The sequence below is a fragment of the Somniosus microcephalus genome, chromosome 3 (assembly GCF_052327205.1).
Source record: "Somniosus microcephalus isolate GS21.2 chromosome 3, FLI_Smic_1.0, whole genome shotgun sequence".
In the NCBI taxonomy this organism is placed as follows: Eukaryota; Metazoa; Chordata; class Chondrichthyes; order Squaliformes; family Somniosidae; genus Somniosus; species Somniosus microcephalus.
Window position 1 is genome coordinate 5,667,339 of NC_140989.1, and position 25,493 is coordinate 5,692,831.

The following is a 25,493-nucleotide window of genomic DNA, read 5'->3' on the forward strand; positions in this document are numbered from 1 at the left end:
CCTTACCGTTATATATAACGGTCACCCTTATTTTTCCTTTGGGGTAGACTTTTTGCCCCGTGTACGCCTTCATAATAATTTTTGTGTCTCTCAAGGGTATGTGGGAGAATAGCCGCTCATAGTCCCATCGGTTTATGACTGTTAGGGCTGATCCTGTGTCCAATTCCATCTTTACCTGGACTCCTGCTATCTTGAGAGTGACCCAAATGGTTCGGTGATCCTCTGTTGTGATCACATTATGTAGTTTCAGACAACTCAGTTCCCTGCTTTCGGAGTCGTTATCACTCTTTTGTTCGTCTGAACTATTCTCCGTTATCCTATGTACCTTCTTGTACTTTCGTTTTGTCGGTTTCTTATTGCTGGTTTTCTTTCCCGACCTGCAGACTCGTGCTACGTGTCCTACTTTTCCACACTGTCTGCACACTTTGTCTTTGAACCAGCAATCATTCTGGTCGTGTGTTGTTCTGCCGCAGCGATAGCACTTCTCTGTTCCATATGACATTTCGTTTGTGCCATATTCTTGCGGTCTCTGTTGTATCTCTGCAGCGCCCCGTGCTGCTGCTTCATATGATACCGCAATGCTGAAAGCCTTTTCCAGCGTAAGGTCCTTTTCAGATAAAAGCCGTTTCTGGGTTCCTTCACTTTGAAGCCCACACACAAACTTGTCCCTTAAGGTATCTGCCAGTCCCGCTCCAAACTGGTAGTGTTTCGATAGTTTGCGCAGTTCTGTTAAATAATCAGCATTGCTTTCATCCTTATGCTGGTTCCATTTGTGAAACTTGAATCTTTCTGCTATCAGCAGCGGTGTGGGGTTTAAATGTCCCTTTAGTATCGTTACTATGTCTTCAAAGCTCTTTTCCATTGGCTTCGTTGGGGTTACTAGATTTCACAATAACCCATACGTCTTTGCACCCATTAAATTCAACAATACCGACGCTTTCTTGTCATCTGACACTTCATTTGCCTTGCAGTACACCTCTATTCGTTCGACATATGTAGTCCAATCTTCGACTTCATTGTCAAATGCGGTGATACTGCCACTCTTCGGCATTTTGGGTGTGGTTTAAAATGGCGTCTCCCAATGACTTAAAATGGCGTCTCCCGCGCTTTCCTTCCTCCCCCGCTGCTGCCGGTTCTCGTGGCAATGGCAGCGCCTCGCGGGTTTCTGCGCGTCTCTCTCTCCGACGCTGCTCGGCCCCTGAACACCGGCTGCGCCCTGTGTGCTCTGCCCTCTCTCTCCCCCGTCGACGCTGCTCGGCCCTTTGCTGTGCCGCTCGGTCGGGCTCTACCCCGCCGCTGTCCGGGAAGGGTCTGCGCACTACCTGTTGCCAGCCCGTTTCGCTGGACCGGCTCTCGACAGCCTCCCCCGCAATTCTCGAGTCTCTGCTGGATGACTGGGCGGTTGCCCGTGGTCGACGCCCGAGTCTCTGGCCTTGACCTCCAATCCACTGATCTTCAGGAACGAATCCCCGGGAGGTGATGCAGAGTTGCTGGTGGGTTCGAACCAGCCTCGTCGCCAATGTTACGTCCATGTATAATCAGACACAGACTGCGGAGAACGGTACAAACGATGTTTACTCAACATGGCTCAGACTGCAACTGATCTGTACAGATTACTACTCAACGTTATATACAGGTGTGGTCACTGCCGGTACTACAGTATACATGAGCTGTAAAAAGTAGTTCCCCCCCTTAAAGGTACATACGCTACAGGGACGATGGGGGAATGGGGCTGAGGGGAGGGAGCTCTCAGAGCGAGGGCACGGGGCGATGGGGAATGGGACTGAGGGGAGGGAGCTCTCAGAGCGAGGGCACGGGACGATGGGGGAATGGGACTGAGGGGAGGGAGCTCTCAGAGCGAGGGCACGGGGCGATGGGGAATGGGACTGAGGGGAGGGAGCTCTCAGAGCGAGGGCACGGGGCGATGGGGAATGGGACTGAGGAGGGAGCTCTCAGAGCGAGGGCACGGGGCGATGGGGAATGGGGCTGAGGGGAGCTCTCAGAGCGAGGGCACGGGGCGATGGGGAATGGGGCTGAGGGGAGCTCTCAGAGCGAGGGCACGGGGCGATGGGGAATGGGGCTGAGGGGAGGGAGCTCTCAGAGCGAGGGCACGGGGCGATGGGGGAATGGGACTGAGGGGAGCTCTCAGAGCGAGGGCACGGGGCGATGGGGAATGGGGCTGAGGGGAGGGAGCTCTCAGAGCGAGGGCACGGGGCGATGGGGGAATGGGACTGAGGGGAGCTCTCAGAGCGAGGGCACGGGGCGATGGGGAATGGGACTGAGGGGAGCGAGCTCTCAGAGCGAGGGCACGGGGCGATGGGGAATGGGACTGAGGAGGGAGCTCTGAGAGCGAGGGCACGGGGCGATGGGGAATGGGACTGAGGGGAGCGAGCTCTCAGAGCGAGGGCACGGGGCGATGGGGAATGGGGCTGAGGGGAGGGAGCTCTCAGAGCGAGGGCACGGGGCGATGGGGGAATGGGACTGAGGGGAGCTCTCAGAGCGAGGGCACGGGGCGATGGGGAATGGGGCTGAGGGGAGGGAGCTCTCAGAGCGAGGGCACGGGGCGATGGGGGAATGGGACTGAGGGGAGCTCTCAGAGCGAGGGCACGGGGCGATGGGGAATGGGACTGAGGGGAGCGAGCTCTCAGAGCGAGGGCACGGGGCGATGGGGAATGGGACTGAGGAGGGAGCTCTCAGAGCGAGGGCACGGGGCGATGGGGAATGGGACTGAGGGGAGCGAGCTCTCAGAGCGAGGGCACAGGGCGATGGGGAATGGGACTGAGGGGAGGGAGCACTCAGAGCGAGGGCACGGGGCGATGGGGAATGGGACTGAGGGGAGCTCTCAGAGCGAGGGCACGGGGCGATGGGGAATGGGATTGAGGAGGGAGCTCTCAGAGCGAGGGCACGGGGCGATGGGGAATGGGACTGAGGGGAGCGAGCTCTCAGAGCGAGGGCACGGGGCGATGGGGAATGGGACTGAGGGGAGGGAGCACTCAGAGCGAGGGCACGGGGCGATGGGGAATGGGACTGAGGGGAGCTCTCAGAGCGAGGGCATGGGGCGATGGGGAATGGGACTGAGGGGAGGGAGCTCTCAGAGCGAGGGCACGGGGCGATGGGGAATGGGACTGAGGGGAGGGAGCTCTCAGAGCGAGGGCACGGGGCGATGGGGAATGGGACTGAGGTGAGGGAGCTCTCAGAGCGAGGGCACGGGGCGATGGGGGAATGGGACTGAGGGGAGGGAGCTCTCAGAGCGAGGGCACGGGGCGATGGGGAATGGGACTGAGGGGAGCTCTCAGAGCGAGGGCACGGGGCGATGGGGAATGGGACTGAGGGGAGGGAGCTCTCAGAGCGAGGGCACGGGGCGATGGGGAATGGGACTGAGGAGAGGGAGCTCTCAGAGCGAGGGCACGGGGCAATGGGGAATGGGACTGAGGGGAGCTCTCAGAGCGAGGGCACGGGGCGATGGGGAATGGGACTGAGGGGAGGGAGCTCTCAGAGCGAGGGCACGGGGCAATGGGGAATGGGACTGAGGGGAGCTCTCAGAGCGAGGGCACGGGGCGATGGGGAATGGGACTGAGGGGCGGGAGCGCTCAGAGCGAGGGCACGGGGCGATGGGGGAATGGGACTGAGGAGAGGGAGCTCTCAGAGCGAGGGCACGGGGCGATGGGGAATGGGACTGAGGAGGGAGCTCTCAGAGCGAGGGCACGGGGCGATGGGGGAATGGGACTGAGGGGAGGGAGCTCTCAGAGCGAGGGCACGGGGCGATGGGGGAATGGGACTGAGGGGAGGGAGCTCTCAGAGAGAGAGCATGGAGTTGATTAGTCTCCTTCTGTGCTGAACAATTCTCTGATTCTCCTTCTGCTGGAAACTGTTGATGTCATTTACAAGAGGCTCAGAGAATGTGTGTCTTTGAAGAATTGATGGAAGGTTTTGCTTTCTCAGCTCTGTGGTCTCTCCCACCCATGGAGCTCTCTTCACAGCAGCCCAACCCTCCAATGGTGATTCCACTCGACATTCATCAACCTCTTTCAGATCGGATGGTCTTACTGGTCACAACCCCTAATCCGCGGAGTGCAGTGGGTGACCCACTGCCTCTTGATCTAGAAACCCTTGGATTGGATCCGTCCCAGGCTAAAGCAGGAGGCGTGCGTCGGACAAACTCCATGGGAGCAAACCATGAGTGCCACTAAATAGCTGGGCACTAAAAGGTGTAATTGAGGAGTGTGGGTGGACGGGCCCTTTGAATTGCTCCCTGTCCCCATGGGAGTGTGGCTGGGACTATGCTCAGTGCATCCAACAGCCTCCCGATGGAGCTCAGTAACTCTCCGTGTTGGGAACTGCGAGTATCTCAGCATTCCAGGACGCAGCACATTGCTGCTGTGAGCAGTGGCATCATTGCTGTACCCCAGTGAGAGAAAAGATTAACGCTGAGATTTTGTTTCAGGATAATGATGATGAATGGGCACACCTCTGTAACCTGGCGGACTTCTCACTCGCTCTGGAGAACACCATGCTAGAGATTCACAAACATTCCTATGTCAACTTGAAACTCCGCGTTGGTAAGTTTCTGCACAGGGTGAGTCAGTGCGGATAGAGAAAAGGAGGAAAGGTGCAGTGTGGATAGAACGCAGAATGGAGGGATATAAGGATCAGTATAACAACAACTTGTATTTATACAGCGCCTTTAATGTAGTGAAACATCCCAAAGTGCTTCACAGGAGCGTTATCAAACAATGTTTGATAGTGAGCTACATAAAGAGGTATTAGGGCAGCTGATCAACAGTTTGTCACAGAGGTCGGTTTTAAGGAGCGTTTTAAAGGAGGAAAGAGAGGTGGAGAGGCGGAGAGGTTTCGGGAGGAAATTCCAGAGCTCAGTGTCTCATCAGCTGAAGGCACGGCTGCCAATGGTGCACCGATTCAAATCGGGAATCCGCAAGAAGCCAGAATTGTAGCAACACAGATCTGGTGGGGGTTGTGGGGCTGCCGGAGGTTACAGAGATCGGGAGGTGTAAGGGTTGGGCTTCTTTAAACTGGTTTAAAGTAATTTTCCTGGTCTTGCAGCCTTTGCCTGCACTCAGACCAATTCCAATAAAACCAATTTACAAACAGCGGTTCCGAATCGCTGCCCCTCCTTTAGTTCTGAGTGGAGGAACTTATAATTATTGATATTAAAACAGACACGTAGTTTGGATGAGAGAAAAAATCAAGTTTTATTAACTAAAATAAATTACAATCCAGGAATAAACTATACCACACGAACACAGTAATTACAGTAAAACTATATAACAAGGGGTTGCAGACGGCGAAAACGAGGGATAAAATGACTACAATGTTATTTAAACAATCTTAGCAATTCCCTTAAATCACCACCCCAAACTCCTGCTAGGTTGCCTTGTTGAGGAGTCAGAACACTCTGCTCACCTGTGGTCCAGCGAAGTAAGAGAGAGAGATAGCTTCTCAGCAGCTATCTTTATACCTGGTGAGGCCCCTGCCGTTCTGCCCTGCAAGGGCTGTGTGCAAAATTCCCCGCCCAAAGGGTCCAATACACAAGAGAAAGCTGTGATTGGCTAACTCAAAGTGGTTAGACTGGGTTAATGTGTCTTCCGGAGCTCCCTGGGCTGAAACAAAAGGGAAATACAACTGCTCTATTGTCCAGCATGCTAAGTGATTTAGACCCATTCAAGTGTTAAACGTTTCCCATTCAAGATACAAAAGTCTCTTCTGCAGTTTAGATGTATCCACTCGATATACAAACAAATGCTAATAGCATTCAATTGCTTTGTAAACAAAGCATTGTCCTGTGGTAACGTCTTGGAAACAGGCATCGATTGTCCTGCTGCAGGGGGGGTGGGGACACCCCTTTGGTTGGCCGCTCCATTGAACCTTACTTCCAGACACAGAAAGCTGCTTTCCAAATCCTTTGTCTTCGGCCATGTGGTGACAGCCATTTTTATCCCTGGAAATTTAAAAGCACAACGCCCAGGGATTCTTTAATCAAAAAAATTGATCTTCAGAACTGTAAATTATTGCGAATTCTTACAGTCCGCCCTTGGATACTTTCAGCTTGCTTGTAGTATCCTCTTGAAGAAATGAGCAATAATTTCTGACCCCCCACAAATAACCATCCCCTGTATTTACCTAATAGCTATCTGCCACTGATCCCCGTCCCGTCTATTCCCCTTAAATTCAAGAAAAAACCATGGTACGGTAGGCATCTTACAGATACTTCAGTTTTCAATAAGGGGTCTCATACCCCTACACGCTTGTAAAATTATACAGTGTAAACCAAATTTACAATCACTTTTTTACATCATAAGTTATTACAAAATGTTGCAATCTTAGTTACACAATGTAATCAAAATCATCCCAAGCACGGAGAGGGTCCTACGCCTCTGCTCAACTTGGAGTTGTCACAAACTGGTCCCAAGCACGGAGAGGATCCTACGCCTCTGCTCAACTTGGGGCTGCAACACAAAATACAAAAAAATCATTAAACAACATGCTTAAATGAACCCCGATCACGGGCCGATGATGGGTCGTGAAATTCGAGTGGGTATTGCTCCTCCCACCCGGGCAGTAAAAGTACCTTCCACCCCCCTTTAATCTCTTAAACTTTAAAACCAGGCAGAATGGATTTACAGACCAGCCTGCTCCGCCAGCCCCGAGCCGTTCCCTTGTCCTTTTGTGGAGGCGGGGTACCCCTCATGTTTAAAATTACCTTGGCACAGACCGAGACCGGGGAGTATGGGATCTCGATTCCCAGTCTTTCCCCCTCCCGTCAACCCTCGACTGGCTGCAGAAAATGATGGGTGCCTGTGTGGCGGCTCTCCCTGGCCCCACACTGATCCGGCCACCCACTCATCCTTCCCAGCCACACTTATCCTCTTTGCCCGTGGGCCCCCGGGTGAGTTCCTCCCTCCCCCGACCGCACCCACGCGACTCTTGGGTCTCCCCCTCCCTATACGATCTTTCCCGGGTCATCACCACCCACCCCTGGGGAACGCGTCCCTATCACAAGGCACCCGCGCTTCCCCATCGTGACTCCTCAACAGCGAGGTCTCCCGCAAGTGAACTTTGGTCAGGATAGTGCTGGGTTGGGGGCCGTGCCCCACCCAGCTGGGGCCATCTCCTCCCCGTAGGAGGAGTAGGCAAGTTCCTCCGGACCCTGTCCGGTTTTTCCCGAAGATCGTGGCGGGGTCTCCTGGATTCGTCCAGTGGCGAGGTGATCCCCAACATTCTGCATCCGTATCTTCATTCGATGTCCAGCTCGGGCTGGGCGAACATGGCTGCTTCATTTTCCAATCTCCTGCAAAAACTTAAAAGGGACATGCCGCCAGGTCTCACTGACCTGCTGCCTTAGGTGGAGACATGGTCGGGTCCCTCGACCTCGGACCAAAAATACAAACTTTCGGCACACATGTAAACTTAAACTCTTTAAACTTAAACTTAAAACTAGTTATATCAACAAAACTTAAAATACACCTTAAAAGCACGCTATATACACACACATAGCTATAATATAAATGCCGCCCGTCTCCGGACGGCCAGGCTAATCTCTGGCACTGTCGCAGATTGCTGCTGGCTGCAGCGAAGCTGGACTGCCTCCTGTCTCTGGTCCCTCGCAGCTTATGGCTGTTGAGTGGGGGCCTCTGTTCTCTGGCTTCTCCCTGGCTCGGGAGACCGCCCTACTCCACTGTAAAGTGGGTGACCACGCTTTCTTAGGCTGGGGCACCCACTGAGACTTTCTGAGGGGTGTCTCTATGGGGGAAACTTTGGCTGGCGGACCCTGAGCTTGGGTCACAGCCCCAGCTGGCTGGGAACCTTCTCCCCCATGTCCAAATAGCCCGCACTGTATAATGTACCTGGCAGCCTGCCGGTGCAAATCTCTCTCTGGGTTTGTCTGCTCTTCCCTGCCCACTCCTGTGCTGGGGGCAGGTATACTCTCACCACCCGCTGCTGGTGGCTGGAAATTTTCCTCCCCATGTTTAAAACCTGGTGTCAGCTCCCTCCCTATGTCTCCTGCAAGAGGGATTGCTATCCCTGCACCCGCAGGGTCCCACATCATGGGGGGGGAATCACTCTAGAAGCGGGCTGGGAAGCTGGTCCCTTTAAACAGGCCACAGTGCCTGTCTTTACAGGCGGTGAACTTGAACTTGCATGGACAGCAAACTCATTTTCCCTCACCCAGGTGGCTTTAACTGGGGAATTTTGGACCTGCCTTTTTTCTGGGGCCAAAACTATCCCCTGTGTGCCTCCCTTGTCCCGGATTTCTGCTACTGGACCTGCTCTACAGGGGTCCCAGAACTCTCCTTCCCTGTTCCCTGGCTTAGACAGCTTACTCTGAACATGAATGGCTCCTCCCCCCACACAAGCCACAGTGCTTGCCTGTGAACTCGAACTTGCTGTGGGCTGAGGATTCTTATTCTCAGGCTCACTCCTCACAGGCGGACCGTACCTCCGTTGTTGGAGGGGGTACACTGATCCTGGTCCCCGCCTGCCTAGCGGGACCTGCTGGTGTTCTCCTACCACCCCATTGTCCACCCCTCCTTGCTGCCAGAGCTCCTCAAGACTCGGAGCTGTGGGCTGCGGTCTTGGGGTCTCTAATTCCCAAGCCAGCCTTTCCCTGGGTGTTGCCTCTGGGGCGGTTTGATTTGGGCTGCCAGTAAAATCCAGCTGACCTGCCTTCGGGCTGATCACGCAAATCATTCCCCTTGCTACCTTTAAAGCCACGTTAAGGCTTTCTATCTCTGCCCTACAGGGGCCCTGATCTGCGTCCTCAAACCTTAGGGCGCAGGCCAGCTTATAAGCTACCTTTACCTCCCTAACCTTCTCCTGCACCCTCTTCTCACCCTCCTTAACCCAGCCACCTATACCATGATAGGTCAGCCTACACACTGCCGCTAAAATCCGCAGGGCTACCCACATACTGAAAACGAGAGAAACAAGAGCTGGTACTTTCTCCAGATCCAGACCACTTATTAAATCAAAAACTGCCTCCACTCCTGCCCACGGTCACAGTGTAAGGGTTGGGGCTTCTTTAAACTGGTTTAAAGTAATTTTCCTGGTCTTGCAGCCTTTGCCTGCACCCAGACCAAATCCAATAAAACCAATTTACAAACAGCGGTTCCGAATCGCTCCCCCTCCTTTAGTTCTGAGTGGAGGAACTTATAATTATTGATATTAAAACAGACACGTAGTTTGGATGAGAGAAAAAATCAAGTTTTATTAACTAAAATAAATTACAATCCAGGAATGAACTATACCACACGAACACAGTAATTACATTAAAACTATATAACAGGGGGGTTGCAGACGGCGAAAACGAGGGATAAAATGACTACAATGTTATTTAAACAATCTTATCAATTCCCTTAAATCACCACTCCAAACTTCTGCTAGGCTGCCTTGTTGAGGAGTCAGAACACCCTGCTCACCTGTGGTCCAGCGAAGTAAGAGAGCGAGATAGCTTCTCAGCAACTATCTTTATACCTGGTGAGGCCCCCTGCCGTACTGTGTGCAAAATCCTCACCCAAAGGGTCCAATACACAAGAGAAAGCTGTGATTGGCTAACTCAGAGTGGTTGGACTGGGTTAATGTGTCTTCCGGAGCTCCCTGGGCTGAAACAAAAGGGAGATACAACTGCTCTATTGTCCAGAATGCTAGGTGATTTAGACCCATTCAAGTGTTAAACGGATCCCATTCAAGGTACAAAAGTCTCTTCTGCAGTTTAGATGTATCCACTCGATATACAAACAAATGCTAATAGCATTCAATTGCTTTGTAAACAAAGCATTGTCCTGTGGTAACATCTTGGAAACAGGCATCGATTGTCCTGCTGCAGGGGGGATGGGGACACCCCTTTGGTTGGCCGCTCCATTGAACCTTACTTCCAGACACAGAAAGCTGCTTTCCAAGTCCTTTGTCTTCGGCCATGTGGTATGACAGCCATTTTTATCCCTGGAAATTTAAAAGCACAACGCCCAGGGATTCTTTAATCAAAAAAATTGATCTTCAGAACTGTAAATTATTGCAAATTCTTACAGAGGGGCGAGGCCCAGGAGGGATTTGAAAACAAGGATGAGAATTTTAAAATCGAGGCATTGCCAGACCGAGAGCCAATGTAGGTCAGCGAGCACAGGGACTGATGGGTAAACGGGACTCGGTGCGAGTTCGGACACGGGCAGCCGAGTTTTGGATGACTTCAAGTTTACGTAGGGTAGAACATGGGAGGCCAGCCAGGAGTGCGTTGGAATAGTCGAGTCTGGAGGTAACAAAGGCATGGATGAGGGTTTCAGCAGCGGATGAGCTGAGGCAAGGGCGGAGACGGGCGATGTTATGGAGCTGGAAATAGGCGGTCTTGGAGATGGAGAGGATATGGGTTGGGAAGATATGGGGTACGGATAGAGAACAGGATCGAGAAATATAAGGATCAGTATAGACCCACTTACTCCACCGCAACCCCCCCATCCCAAGAAGGAGTAGTCACTAGTTGGAGAACTGACAAACACCGGTTTGAGCCCTTGTTAGTGGTTAGCAGGTACTGTCAACCTCTTACAAATGGTAGTGGTAACACTGCAACTCACCCGGGCAGTGGGTGTGTCACCATCTCACTGCAGCATGGACACACATTGACCAGGGGTCCCACCCGTTTCAGATGCAGAGCTTCACCACAAGCTGCTTGCCTCTCTGTAACCCAGGCACTGAGCCCTGCCATGTGAGCACTACACACGCACTCCGGGCAACATTCGCAGAGTAAAAGGCCAAGAGTATCTTTGGTACACCAGGGGTATTGCTTGGGGGACCAAAGCCAGACAGTTTGAGGCATTTCCCACCTCGGTTCTCTACACATCCAAATCTAAGCTTACTATTGTGCAATGAGAAAGGGTTAATTATTAACCCTGTAGTAAAGGGGCATTTAGGGAAGAGTGACCATAATATGTTTGAATTTTATATTAAGTTTGAAAGTGATTTAGTTAAATCCGAAACTAGGCTCTTAAACCTAAACAAAGCAACTGTGCAGATATGAGGGGCGAGTTGGCTAAGTTAGATTGGAAAATACAGTAAAAGGTATGACGGTAGACAAGCAATGGCGAGCATTTAAACAAATAATACATAATTTACAACAAATTTACATTCCTTTAAGGCACAAAAACCCCACAGGAAAAGTGGTCCAACTGTGGCTAACAAGAGAAGTTAAAGATAGTATTAGATCAAAGAGGCTTATAATGCTGCCAAAAAGAGCAGTAAGCCTGAGGATTGGGAGGATTTTAGGATTCAGCAAAGGAGGACCAAGAAATTGAAAAACAAAGGGAAAATAGAATGAGAGTAAACTAGCGAGAGACATAAAAACAGACAGTAAAAGCTTCTATAGGTATGTAAAAAGGAAAAGATTAGTGAAATTAAATGTGTTGGGTCCCTTACAGGCTGAGATAGGAGAAATTATAATGGGTAATAATGAAACGGCAAAGAAATTAAACAAATACTTTGGGCTGGATTTTCATTCAGAAGTCGGGAAGGAGGCGGGACTACAACTTTCGGTTTGTAGTCCCGCCTCCATCGAGATGCGGCCAATCCACGCGATTATCACTTGAGTGACCTTGTTGAGCCCACCCAGCGGGCTCAGCAGGCCAATTAAGGGCCACCCGGCAACAGGTGATGTCACAGACTGAAATTTCATCTGTCAAGACGTGTTGACAGATGAAATATCAGTCTTTCACAGCTGCTTGAAGCTGTCAAACACTGACAGTCTTACTTCTAATCTGAGTCCTTCTACACAGACTCAGTTAGAAATCTCGCCGGCACTGAAAGCTGCAGGCTGTCACTTTTTGACAGATCGCAGCCATTCTGCTTTCTGTGCCGGCTGAATGATGGACTCCCGAAGCCTAGAGGAAGGAAGGCTTTTAAGCTAAGTACAGGTAATTTAAACTTCTTTACACACTTTAGACACACCAAACGCACTTACCTTTGCACTCATGCACCCATCACTCACCTGAACACCGACATCTCGACCCCTCCAAGTCCTTCAACCCGACGGCCCGACTCCTCTAACCTGGCGTGGTTTGGAGCCGTCGGGAACCCCACACAACAACCTTCAAAATAGGGATTAGGCTAAAAACTGCCTGTTGACTACCTGTTAACAGGCAGTTAATTGGCACTAACCCCTTCCCGCCTCGGGTCGGCGGGTCCCAGTGCGGGGCGGGTACTCGCCTCCTTTGAAACTTACATGGAGGCGGGTTTTGGGCGGGATGGTGTAGGGACCCCCGAATTCGGGATTTTAGCCCCCCGCATGCCTAAAAGCCCGCCTCACGGCACACTGAAAATCGACCCCTTTGTGTCTGTCTTCACGGAAGAAGATGGAAAAAACCTCCCAGAAATAGTGGAGAACCAAGGGTCCAGCGAGAATGAGGAACTGAAAGGAATTAGTATTAGTAAAAAATAGTACTGGAGAAATGAATGGGACTGAAAGCTGATAAATCCTCTGGACCTGATGGCCTACATCCTAGGATTTTGAAAGAGGTGGCCATAGAGATAGTAGATGCATTGGTTGTCATTTTCCAAAATTCCATAGATTCTAGAATGGTTCCCGCAAATTGGAAGGTAGCAAATGTAACCCCACTATTTAAGAAAGGAGGGAGAGAGAAAACGAGGAACGACAGACCACTTAGTCTGACATCAGCAGTAGGGAAAATGCTAGAATCTATTATTAAGGACGTGGTAACAGGGCACTTAGAAAATAATAATAGGATTGGCAGAGTCAACTCAGATTTATGAAAGAGAAATCGTGTTTGACAAATCTGTTAGAGTTTTTTGAGGTTGTAACTAGCAGAATAGATAAGGGGGAACCAGTGGATGTGGTGCATTTGGATTTTCAGAAGGCATTTGATAAGGTGCCACAAAGATGTTATTAAACAAAATTAGGGCTCATGGGATCGGGGTTAATATACTAGCATGGATTGAGGATTTGTTAATGGACAGAAAACAGAGAGTAGGAATAAATAGGTCATTTACATGTTGGCATGCTGTAACTAGTGGGGCCTCAGCTATTCACAATCTACATCAATGATTTGAATGAGGGGACCAAATGTAATATATCCAAGTTTGCTGATGATACAAAGCTGGGTGGGAATGTAAGTTGTGAAGAGAATGCAAGGAGGCTTCAAGGGGATATAGACAGGCTCAGTGAGTGGGCAAGAACATGGCAAATGGAATATAATGTGGAGAAATGTGAAGTTATCCACTTTGGTAGGAAAAATAGAAAAGCAGAGTATTTTTTAAATGGTGAGAGATTGGGAAATGTTGGTGTTCAGAGGGACCTGGGTGTCCTTGTACACAAATCACTGAAAGTTAACATGCAGGTACAGCAAGCAATTAGGAAAGCAAATGGTATGTTGGCCTTTATTACAGGAGGATTTGAGTATAAGAGTAAAGATGTCTTACTGCAATTATATAGGGCCCTGGTGAGACCACACCTGGAGTATTGTGGACAGTTTTGGTCTCCTTACCTAAGGAAGGATATACTTGCCATAGAGGGAGTGCAACGAAGGTTCACCAGACTGGTTCCTGGGATGGGGGGATTGTCCTGTGAGGACAGATTGAGTAGACTAGGCCTATATTCTCTAGAGTTTAGAAGAATGAGAGGTGATCTCATTGAAACATACAAAATTCTTACAGGGCTTGATAGGGTAGATGCAGGGAGGATGTTTCCCCTGGCTGGGGAGTCTAGAACCAGGGGTCACAGTCTCAGGATAAAGGGTCGGCCATTTGGGACTGAGATGAGGAGAAATTTCTTCACTCAGAGGGCGGTGAATCTTTGGAATTCTCTACCCCAGAGGGCTGTGGAGCTCAGTCATTGAGTATATTCAAGTCAGAGATCGATAAATTCTTGGATATTAAGGGAATCAAGGGATATGGGGATGGTGCGGGAAAGTGGAGATGCGGTAGAAGATCAGCCATGATCTTGTTGAATGGCGGAGCCGGCTCGAGGAGCCGAATGGCCGACCCCTGCCCCTATTTATTATGTCAGAATGAACCCCCTTACCCCTCCCCTCACCCTCCCCTCCTCTCCCCTCCCCCTCACCCTCACCCTCCCCTCCCCTTCCTCCTCCCTTCACCCTCACCCTCACCCTCCCCTCCCCTCACCCTCACCCTCCCCTCCCCTTCCCCCTCCCCCTCCCCTCCCCTCCCCTTCCCCCACCCCTCTCCCCTCTCTCTCCCTCTCCCCTGCCCCCCTCTCCCCTCACCCTCCCCCCTCCCCTCCCATTCCCCCTCCCCTCCCCTCACCCTACCCTCCCTCCTCCCCCTCCCCCTTCCCCTCACCCTCACCCTCTCCCCCTCCCCTCCCCCTCTCCCCTCCCCCTCCCCCTCCCCTCACCCTCCCCTCCCCTCACCCTCACTCTCCCCTCCCCTTCCCCCTCCCCTCACCCTCCCCTCCCCTCCCCTTCCCCCACCCCTCTCCCCCCCTCTCCCCTGCCCCCCCTCTCACCTCTCCCCTCACCCTCCCCCTCCCCTCCCATTCCCCCTCCCCTCACCCTCACCTTCCCCTCTCCTTCCCCCTCCCCAACCCTCACCCTCACCCACACCCTCCCCCTTCCCCTCCCCCTCCCCCTCCCCCTCACCCTCTCCCCTCCCCTCCCCCTCTCCCCCTCACCCTCTCCCCTTCCCCTCCCCTCCCCTCACCCTCCCCTCCCTCCTCCCCCTCCCCTCCCCCTTCCCCTCACCCTCTCCCCCTCCCCTCCCCCTCTCCCCCTCACCCTCTCCCCTCCCCCTCCCCTCACCCTCCCCCTCCCCCTCACACTCCCCCTCACCCTCCCCCTCCCCTCACCCTCCCCCTCCCCCTCACACTCCCCCTCACCCTCCCCCTTCCCTCACCCTCCCCTCCCTCCTCCTCCTCCCCTCCCCCTTCCCCTCACCCTCTCCCCCTCCCCTCCCCCTCTCCCCCTCACCCTCCCCCTCCCCTCACCCTCCCCCTCCCCCTCACCCTACCCCTCCCCTCCCCTCCCCTCCCCCTCCCCTTGCCTCCCCCTCGCCCCCATCCACCCCCCGGGCTTGGACTGTGAGTGAATAGCCGGGTCATGTTGGTGAATGAGTCTGACTGCTGCTCTCTTTGCCTTTGCCAGGGTTCTCCCAGGGACCCGCAGTTTCTGGAGTTATTGGAGCCAAGAAACCACAGTATGACATCTGGGGTGCGACGGTGAACCTTGCCAGCCGCATGGACAGCACAGGCATCATTGGCAAGATCCAAGTGCCAAAGGAAACCTACGACCTTCTCCACGCCCATGGTTTTGGGTTCCAGTACAGAGGCGCGATCCATGTCAAGGGCGTGTCTGAGAGGTACGGCGAAGTCCATACCTATTTCCTGAGCGGGAGAGTCAAGCAGGTGATGAAGCACAGGTGGATGAGGAGGCAAAGCGCCCAGCACTCTTTCTCGGTCATCGTCTCAGGTTTAATTCAGAAAAAGAATAAGGGACTGAAGTTTAACCTGTGAGTGGATAAAGTGAGGCCTGCACTAATCGAACAAATGCTCCAAGTGCTTTGGACTGGTTGGGCATTTCAGGTTGAAGGAAGCTGCTATCAGATTTAATTTGTTTCAAAATCTCATGGACAAAATAATGTTGTGAATGTATAGAGGAATGACAATGTAAATGGTTATATATTACTGGACTGGGCTGTGATTGGATGGTACAGTGCGAGAGCGGGCTGTGAATGGACAATACAGTCCTGGGATCAGGCTGTGAATCAACAGTTTTGTCATGGTATTAATACAGTAAGAGGTGCCCGGATGCCCCACTGAGAGTGGCAGCCCCTGAGGAGGTGTGAGGCCCCCCCTGGCCTGCCTTGAATCAGCTGATTCCAGCTGGGCTGGGAGTCGGTCTGTTACATTTGGCCTCAGCTTGGCTGGTCAAGGTGGGGATGATCAGCCTGGGTTCCAAGTCCTGATCAATATCTGGAGACAGCTGCTGGTAAATGCAGGTGGGAGCACAGGCTGAGGACAGGATTGGCTCGTGCAGTGATGTGACCAGAATTCCCCTGTCACTGTCTCACACCACGAATACAGACAGGCTGCTGGGAGAGTTACTCCTGGAGCAGCCATCCAGTGAAACTCACCCCAGCACGGACTGGCGGCTGCACGCCAGCAGCAAGTGGAAAACAAAGAGAATAACAGTTGGGCTGGAGAGTATTTTATAGAGAATAAGGGTTGGGCTGGGGATCGTCACATAGGGGATAATAGCTGTGTTGAAGATGGTTACATAGAACATATACAGTGGAGAGAATCGATAAAGGACTCTTGGAAATTAAATCTGACTTCAAAGGAGTTGGGTAACCTTGTTTTCAAATCATTTCGCTGCACCACTCCCTCCATTATACCGAATTCCAGAGCTTAGGGGGCTCAACAGCTGAAGGCACGGCCGCCAATGATGGAGCGATTAAAATCGGGGATGCTGAAGAGGTGAGAATTGGAGGAGCACAGAGATGGTGATGGGTGAACGGGAATTGGTGAGAGTTTGGAGGGGAAGGGGGAGGTGAGGGGGAGGCAGGGGGAGAGGGTGGGGGAGGGAAGGCAGGGGGAGAGGGAGAGCGGGGAGGCTGGGGGAGCGGAAGGTGGGACGAGGGGGGGGGAGCAGTGACGGCGACCCTGTCAGCCCAGACCTGCCAGAAGGGGGATCGTGGGTCAGAAGATGCCCAACAAGTCAGTAAATTTAATTTTAGGCTTCCTTGTGGGTCACGAAGAGCAGAGGTGCTTCCCCCGCCCCGCTGGGCCTCACAAGGGAGCCTTTAACCACCCTTGCCCTGGGCCCTCTCCCCCCCCCGATCACCTCCAGTTCCCCCCCGATCGCGGCCAGAGACCCCCCCAGTGTCAGCAGTGGCCCAGTGGGTAGCACTCTCGCCTCCGAGTCAGAAGGTCATGAGACTTGAGCACAATCTAGGCTGACACTCCAGTGCAGTGCTGAGGGAGTGCTGCACTGTCAGAGGTGCCGTCTTTCGGATGAGACGTTAAACCGAGGCCCCATCTGCTCTCTCAGGTGGACATAGAAGATCCCACGGCACTATTTCGAAGAAGAGCAGGGGAGTTATCCCCGGTGTCCTGGTCAATAGTTATCTCTCAATCAACATCACGAGAAACAGATTCTCTGTTCATTTTCACATTGCTGTTTGTGGGATCTTGCTGTGTGCAAATTGGCTGCCATGTTTCCCACATTACAACAGTGACTACACTTCAAAAAATACTTCATTGGCCGTGAAGCGCTTTGGGACGTCCGGTGGTCGAGAAAGGCGAGGGAGAAATGCAAGTCTTTCCTTCTTTGCCACTCCAGTGATGGGTGGGGACTGTTCCCACGGGCCCGTGGCTGTGGCCTCCGGCCTCTCCCCCGGCCCACAGGTAGATTAGGTCAGGTTCAGGCAGGACTCCGGGAGCATTTATTCCAACGAGACCCGGCTGTTAAGATGGGCAGGTCCTCCACGACCCCAGACTCTATGGGTACGAGCTTGCTTTGGGGCTTGGCATCATGCCTGCACCCCCTTTAAAATCAGGGCCACTAGAAAATAGGGGATTCCTCAAATACTGATCTTCGGGCAATGGGAATGGGCAGATATCTGGAGTGATTGTGTGGAGCGGTGGAGTTAGACGGGTAGCAGTGAAGGCCCAGGAGGCCCAAAGATCGAGCTGGGGGAGGGAATGCTGCCTCTGTCAATCTTTAGGTTGCCTCAGGACATCAGGAGATCCTCAGGAGTCTGAAAGACCCTCCAAACCCTCACCTTATGTTTCTCGATGCTCTCCTCCATCCCTCTCATGGGCAAAGTTCGGGGAAGGTGCGGGAGGAGGCTGCAAATGTGCATCGTTATGGTCCAGGCACAGTGAAAACCCCTGGAAATCTCAGGGGAGTGTAGAGAGGAGGGGCCTAATGAGATGGGTCTCCAGCCACATCTCCTCAATACACTGTCCCCTACATCCAGACTGTCCCCTATACCCAGACTGTCCCCTATACCCAGACTGTCCCCTATACCCAGACTGTCCCCTATACCCAGACAGTCCCTTACACCCAGCCTGTCCCCTATACCCAGACTGTCCCCTATACCCAGACTGTCCCCTATACCCAGACTGTCCCCTATACCCAGACTGTCCCTTACACCCAGCCTGTCCCCTATACCCAGACTGTCCCTTACACCCAGACTGTCCCCTATACCCAGACTGTCCCCTATACCCAGACTGTCCCCTGTACCCAGACTGTCCCTTATACCCAGACTGTCCCCTGTACCCATACTGTCCCCTGTACCCATACTGTCCCCTATACCCAGACAGTCCCCTGTACCCAAACTGTCCCCTGTACCCATACTGTCCCCTATACCCAAACTGTCCCCTGTACCCATACTGTCCCCTATACCCAAACTGCCCCTATACCCAGACTGTCCCCTATACCCAGACTGTCCCCTATACCCAGACTGTCCCCTATACCCAGACTGTCCCTTACACCCAGACTGTCCCCTACACCCAGACTATCCCCTACACCCAGACTGTCCCCTATACCAAAACAGTCCCCTATACCAAAACAGTCCCCTATACCCAGACAGTCCCCTGTACCCAAACTGTCCCCTGCACCCATACTGTCCCCTATACCCAAACTGCCCCTATACCCAGACTGTCCCCTATACCCAGACTGTCCCCTATAACCAGACTGCCCCCTATACCCAAACAGTCCCCTATACCAAAACAGTCCCCTATACCCAGACAGTCCCCTGCACCCAAACTGTCCCCTGTACCCATACTGTCCCCTATACCCAAACTATCCCCTATACTCATGCTGTCCCCTATACCCAAACTGCCCCTATACCCAGACTGTCCCCTATAACCATACTGTCCCCTATACCCAGACTGTCCCCTATAACCATACTGACCCCTATACCCAGACTGTCCCCAATACCCAAACTGTCCCCAATACCCAAACTGTCCCCTATACCCAGACTTTCCCCCAGACCCAGGCTGTCCCCTATTCCCAGACTGTCCCCTATACCCAAACTGCCCCTATACCCAGACTGTCCCCTAAAGCCAGACTGTCCCCTATACCCAAACAGTCCCCTATACCAAAACAGTCCCCTATACCCAGACAGTCCCCTGTACCCAAACTGTCCCCTGTACCCATACTGTCCCCTATACACAAACTATCCCCTGTACCCATACTGTCCCCTATACCCAAACTGCCCCTATACCCAGACTGTCCCCTATACCCAGACTGTCCCCTATAACCAGACTGTCCCCTATACCCAAACAGTCCCCTATACCCAGACAGTCCCCTGTACCCAAACTGTCCCCTGTACCCATACTGTCCCCTATACCCAAACTATCCCCTATACTCATGCTGTCCCCTATACCCAAACTGCCCCTATACCCAGACTGTCCCCTATAGCCAGACTGTCCCCTATACCCAAACAGTCCCCTATAACCATACTGTCCCCTATACCCAGACTGTCCCCTATAACCATACTGACCCCTATACCCAGACTGTCCCCAATACCCAAACTGTCCCCAATACCCAAACTGTCCCCTATACCCAGACTGTCCCCCAGACCCAGGCTGTCCCCTATAGCCAGACTGTCCCCTATAGCCAGACTGTCCCCTATAACCATACTGACCCCTATACCCAGACTGTCCTCTATACCCATACTGTCCCCAATACCCAAACTCTCCCCAATACCCAGACTGTCCCCTATACCCAAACGGCCCCGATACCCAAACTGTCCCCTATAGCCAGACTGTCCCCTATAACCAGACTGTCCCCTATAGCCAGACTGTCCCCTATACCCAAACAGTCCCCTATAACCAGACTGCCCCCTATAACCAGACTGCCCCCTATACCCAGACTGTCGCCTATACCCAGACTGTCCCCTATACCCAGACTGTCCCCTATACCCAGACGGTCCCCTATAACCATACTGTCCCCTATAGCCAGACTGTCTCCTATACCCAAACTGTCCACTATAGCCAGACTGTCCCCTATAGCCAGACTGTGCTCTGTACCCAGACTGTCCCCTATAGCCAGACTGTCCCAGTACCCAAACTGTCCCCTATAGCCAGACTGTCCCCTATAGCCATATTGTCCCCTATAGCCATACTTTCCCCAATACCCAGACTGTCCCTTATAACCATACTGTCCCCATTACCCAGACTGTCCCCTATAGAAACATAGAAGATAGGAGCAGGAGTAGGCCATTCGGCCCTTCGAGCCTGCTCCACCATTCAATGAGATCATGGCTGATCATCCAAATTCAGTACCCTTTCCCTGCCTTCTCCCCATATCCCTTGATCCCTTTAGCCTTAAGAAATACATCCAACTCTTTTTTGAATATATTTAATGAACTGGCCTCCACCGCCCTCTGTGGCAGAGAATTCCACAGGTTCACCACTCTCTGGGTGAAGAAATTCCTCCTCATTTCAGTCTTAAATGGCTTACCCCTTATCCTTAGACTATGACCCCTGGTTCTGGACTCCCCGGCCATCGTAAACATCGTTCCTGCATCTAGTCTGTCCAGGCCTGACAGAATTTTATAAGTTTCGATGAGATCCCCTCTCAATCTTCTAAACTCCAGTGAGTATAAGCCCAATCGACACAATCTCTCCTCATACGTCATTCCTGCCATCCCAGGTATCAGCCAGGTGAATCTTCGCTGCACTCCTTCCATGGCAAGAACGTCCTTCCTCAGGTAAGGTGACCAAAACTGCACACAATACTCAAGGTGCGTTCTCACCAAGGCCCTGTACAACTGTAGCAAGACATCCTTGTTCCTGTACTCGAACCCTCTTGCTACGAAGACCAACATACCATTTGCCTTCTTAACCGCCTGCTGCACCTGCATGCTTACCTTCAGCGACTGGTGCACAAGAACACCCAGGTCTCTTTGCACTTCCCCTTCTCCCAATCTATTGCCATGTTTCTGCCCAATCACCCAATCTGTCCAAATCGTACTGGAGTTTCACGACATCCTCCTCACAGCTTACCCTCCCACCCAGCTTTGTGTCGTCTGCAAATTTGGAGATATTACATCCAATTCCCTCGTCCAGATCATTAATATATATTGTGAACAGCTGGGGTCCTAGGACCGATCCTTGCGGTACCCCACTAGTCACTGCCTGCCACTCGGAAAATGACCCGTTTATTCCAACTCTTTGCTTTCTGTCCGCCAACCAGTTCTCTATCCAAGTCAATACCTTGCCCCCAATCCCATGTGCCTTAATTTTGCACGCTAATCTCTTATGTGGGACCTTATCAAAAGCCTTCTGAAAGTCCAAATACACCACATCCACTGGTTCTCCCTTATCTATTTTACCAGTTACATCCTCAAAAAATTCCAGTAGATTAGTCAAGCATGATTTACCTTTTGTAAATCCATGTTGACTTTGTCCGATCCTGTCACTGCTTACCAAGTGCTCTGCTATTACATCTTTTATAATAGACTCTAGCATTTTCCCCACTACCGATGTCAGGCTTACCGGTCTATAATTCCCCGCTTTTTCTCGACCACCTTTTTTGAATAGTGGGGTAACATTAGCTACCCTCCAATCCATGGGTACTGTTCCAGAGTCTATCGAGTTCTGGAAGATACCAGCAATGCATCTACTATATGTAGGGCCACTTCCTTAAGTACCCTGGGATGTAGATTATCAGGCCCTGGAGATTTATCGGCCTTTAGTCCCATCAATTTTCCGAACACCATTTCCCTACAAATACTGATTTCTTTCAGTTCCACCCTTTCATCAGGCCCTATGTTCCCCGGCATCTCTGGGAGGTTATTTGTGTCCTCCTTTGTGAAGACAGAACCAAAGTATGAATTTAGTTGGTCAGCCATTTCTTTGTTTCCCATTATAAATTCCCCCGATTCTGACTGCAAGGCACCTACGCTTGACTTCACCAACCTTTTTCTCTTCACTTATCTATAAAAGCTTTTACAGTCAGTTTTTATGTTCCCTGCATGCTTACTCTCATATTCTATTTTCCCTTTCTTAATTAATCCCTTTGTCCTCCTTTGTTGAATCCTAAATTGCTCCCAATCCTCAGGATTATTGCTTTTTCTGGCCAATTTATATGTCGTCTCCTTGGATCTTATGCTATCCCTAATTTCCCTTGTTAGCCACGGTTGGGTCACCTTTTTTGTTTTATTTTTATGCCAAACTGGGATGAATAAATTCTGTAGCTCATCCATTCGGTCTTTGAATGTTTGCAATTGCCTATCCACCGTCAACCCTTTGAGTGCCATTCCCCAATCAATCCTACCCAACTCGCTCCTCAGACCATCGTAGTTTCCTTTATTTAAATTGAGGACCCTAGTCTCTGAGTCAACTACTTCATTCTCCATCTTAATGAAGAATTCGATCATATTATGATTGCTCAGACCCAAGGGGCCTCGTACAACAAGATTGCTAATTAATCCTTTGTCGTTACATAATACCCAGTCTAAGATGGCCTGATCTCTGGTTGGTTCCTCGACATATTGGTCCAGGAAACCATCCCGTAAACACTCCAGGAATTCCTCCTCCACAGTATTGCTACTAATTTGGTTGGCCCAATCTATATGTAGATTAAAGTCACCCATGATGACTGCTGTGCCCTTATTGCACGCTTCTTTAATTTCCCTTTTAATGCCATCCCCAACCTCCGCCTTTCTGTTGGGAGGTCTATATACCACTCTTATTCTGCCCTCGCAACGCATTCCTATGCAGAGCTAGACAGATAGCGAACAACTTGATATCTTCCCATAAAATCACAAGGCTTGACATTTCTTTTAACGCTTTACGGAAAGATTCTTATTGTAAAACTGAAATACAACACAGAATCTTTCAGTAAAGCGTTACAAGAAAAGTCAAGCCTTATGATTTTATGGGAAGATATCAAGTTGTTCGCTATCTGTCTAGCTCTGCATAGGAACGCGTTGCGAGGGCAGAATAGTAAAAAGACAAATAATATCCAAGACTCAAGCATGGGAACAATACAACTTAGGAGCACTGTGGTGTAGGTTTTGTTCCAGCGGGGACTCCACGAGGACAGAGTTCGCAGTCCTGTGGGGAGCGTGATGACCTCATCACGCTCGGTCGCGTTTGCCCGAGCTTGGGGCGTCACGTGATGCGCGTAGTTGCGTCGCTGACCGTTGAGGCCGATGTCAGGAGCGGGAGCTGGAGGCCAGGCTGAGCCGGTGCTTGCCGCGGGAGCGGAAGATTGCGTCGCTCCCGGCGGCTGGTCGATGCGGCCGAAGACGCTAGGCTGGGCTGTGCCGGCAGCCTTTCTGGAAGGCCGAGTCGGGCCGGCAGCCGCCTCACGCACGTCACGTCGTACGTGACGTGACGTCAGCACGCTAGGGCGCGTCTTAAAGGGGCAATGGCCCTAAAAGGTAAGTTAAAGGGGCAACGGCCCCAACAGGTAAGTTATACATATATAAGTAAGTTAAGTACATACAGTGAGGTTAAGTTAGAGGGAGAGACAGCACACTCCCCGCTTGGTGCAATTCCATTGTACCACTGCAGATACAAAATAAACCTAAAGAAAACGTCCTTTGGCTGCAACATACTCAGAATCCGTTCTCTAGGTTTCTTCAGAAAGGAGGACTATGATCTCTGAGACTGGCCTCAGAAACACCTTGACAGTCCCCTCCTTGACAATCTTCACCTCCACCTTGCGGACCCTCTTGTCCCTGCTCGGCAGAGTTTTGACAACCAGTCCCACTGGCCATTTGTTTCTGTGTGCTTGGCTGTCTTTCAGCAAGACAACATCTCTCACTTTGACATTTGGCTTGTCTTCTGTCCATTGCCTACGGCTCTGTAGGGTGGACAAATACTCTCCTCTCCATCTCTTCCAAAAAGTGTCTGCAAGACACTGGACTTGCTTCCACTGCTTCCTGTGCAGCTCAGCCATGTCAAAGTTTCCAGAGGGGGCTGAATTAGCACTCATCTTTTGAGTCAGGAGCATCGCTGGGGTGAGGACTGCAGGCATGTCTGGGTCGGTGGACACCGGCACCAGGGGTCTTGCATTCATGATAGCCATGACTTCAGCCATGAGAGTGCTCAAGACGTCGTGTGTGAGACGAGTAGGTCCCGTCCGAAGCAGCATAGCATCCAGAATACGCCTGGCAACACCGAAGAGCCTCTCCCATGAACCACCCATGTGGGATGAATGCGGGGGGTTAAACACCCACGTGCATCCTTTCTTTTGGAGGTAGCTTCTTACCGCTGCATCGTCTGTGTGGATGTCCAACTCCTTACAGGCACCCACGAAGTTAGTCCCTCTGTCAGAGCGGAGAAGTTTGGCTGGACCACGGATTGAGAATAACCTCCTCAGTGCATTGATAAAGCTGTCTGTTGACATGGATTCGAGCAGCTCAATGTGCACAGCTCTGGTAGACATGCACGTAAAGAGCACCGCCCAGCGCTTGCTGTCTGCACTACCTCCTCTTGTGCGACGCGTCATGATGGTCCATGGCCCAAAGACGTCAAGGCCCACGCTGGTGAATGGAGGCTCTGGAGTGAGTCTGTCGGCGGGCAAGTCTGCCATCTTTTGGTCCTCTAACCTCCCTCGTAGCTTGCGGCAGGTAACACACTTGTGGATAACGGAAGAAACCAGGCGCTTGCTCCCGATTATCCAGTATCCGGCTGCTCGGATAGCTCCTTCTGTTATGTGTCGTCCTTGGTGAGCCACTTGCTCATGATAGTATCTCACGAGTAGTGTGGCAATGTGATGGGTGCGCGGGATGATCAGAGGGTGCTTTTCTTCTCTTGACAAGTCTGCGGATGATATGCGCCCTCCGACCCGGAGCAAACCATCTTCATCTGTAACTGGGTTGAGCTTTTTAAGTGGGCTTTGCTTGGGGAATGTCTGTCCCTCTTCAAGACATTTGAATTCCTCCTTGAAGACATCATGCTGGGCAGAGCGAATGATCACACCTTTGGCTTGTGAAAGCTCACTTGTGCTGGATACTTCTTTAGAACATTTCCATCCTTTGCGTTCTATGTTGTCCGAATTCCCCTTGAAGGATGCTGCTACATGAATGAGTCGGGCTGTGGTTCGGCAGAGTGTTCTCCAGCTTGAGAATCGCTCGAAGCGTTGTGAGCCCAACTGAGATTCTGAGGCTTTGGTGACCAGGGTCGTAACTTCAGGCCGAATCTTGGTATCAGCTTCAGGCTCCACAAGGGTGAAGGGATTGGACTCAGGAGTCTCCTCTGTGTTGACATTAGACAGGAAAGAGGGGCCCGAGAACCAACTGCTTTGCTGTAGGTGTGCTGCTGGTATAGACCTGGTAGCATGGTCTGCAGGGTTCAGGTCTGTGGAGACATAGCACCACTGGTCAGGGTGAGTGGATCGTCTGATACGAGTCACCCGGTTGGAAACATACACATAAAACCTTCTTGTGGAGTTGTGAATGTAACCAAGTACAATCTTGCTGTCCGTGAAGAACTTGACGGCGCCCACATCGATGTCAATCTCGTCTCTGATCAACTCGTACAGCTGAACAGCCAA

The 25,493-nt window shown here is 51.7% G+C and overlaps 1 protein-coding gene across 1 annotated transcript in view; it reads left to right on the top strand.

Moving 5' to 3' along the window:
• LOC147120805 (adenylate cyclase type 8-like) overlaps positions 1–16,270 on the top strand; it is a 409,028-nt gene extending 392,758 nt beyond the window's left edge. Inside the window, exons 12-13 of the mRNA XM_085977138.1 lie at positions 4,445–4,559; positions 15,117–16,270. Of these exons, the coding sequence (XP_085833264.1) occupies positions 4,445–4,559; positions 15,117–15,484 (483 nt within the window). The 3' untranslated portion in view covers positions 15,485–16,270. The remainder of the gene's footprint in view (positions 1–4,444; positions 4,560–15,116) is intronic.
• The last annotated feature ends 9,223 nt before the right edge of the window (positions 16,271–25,493 follow it).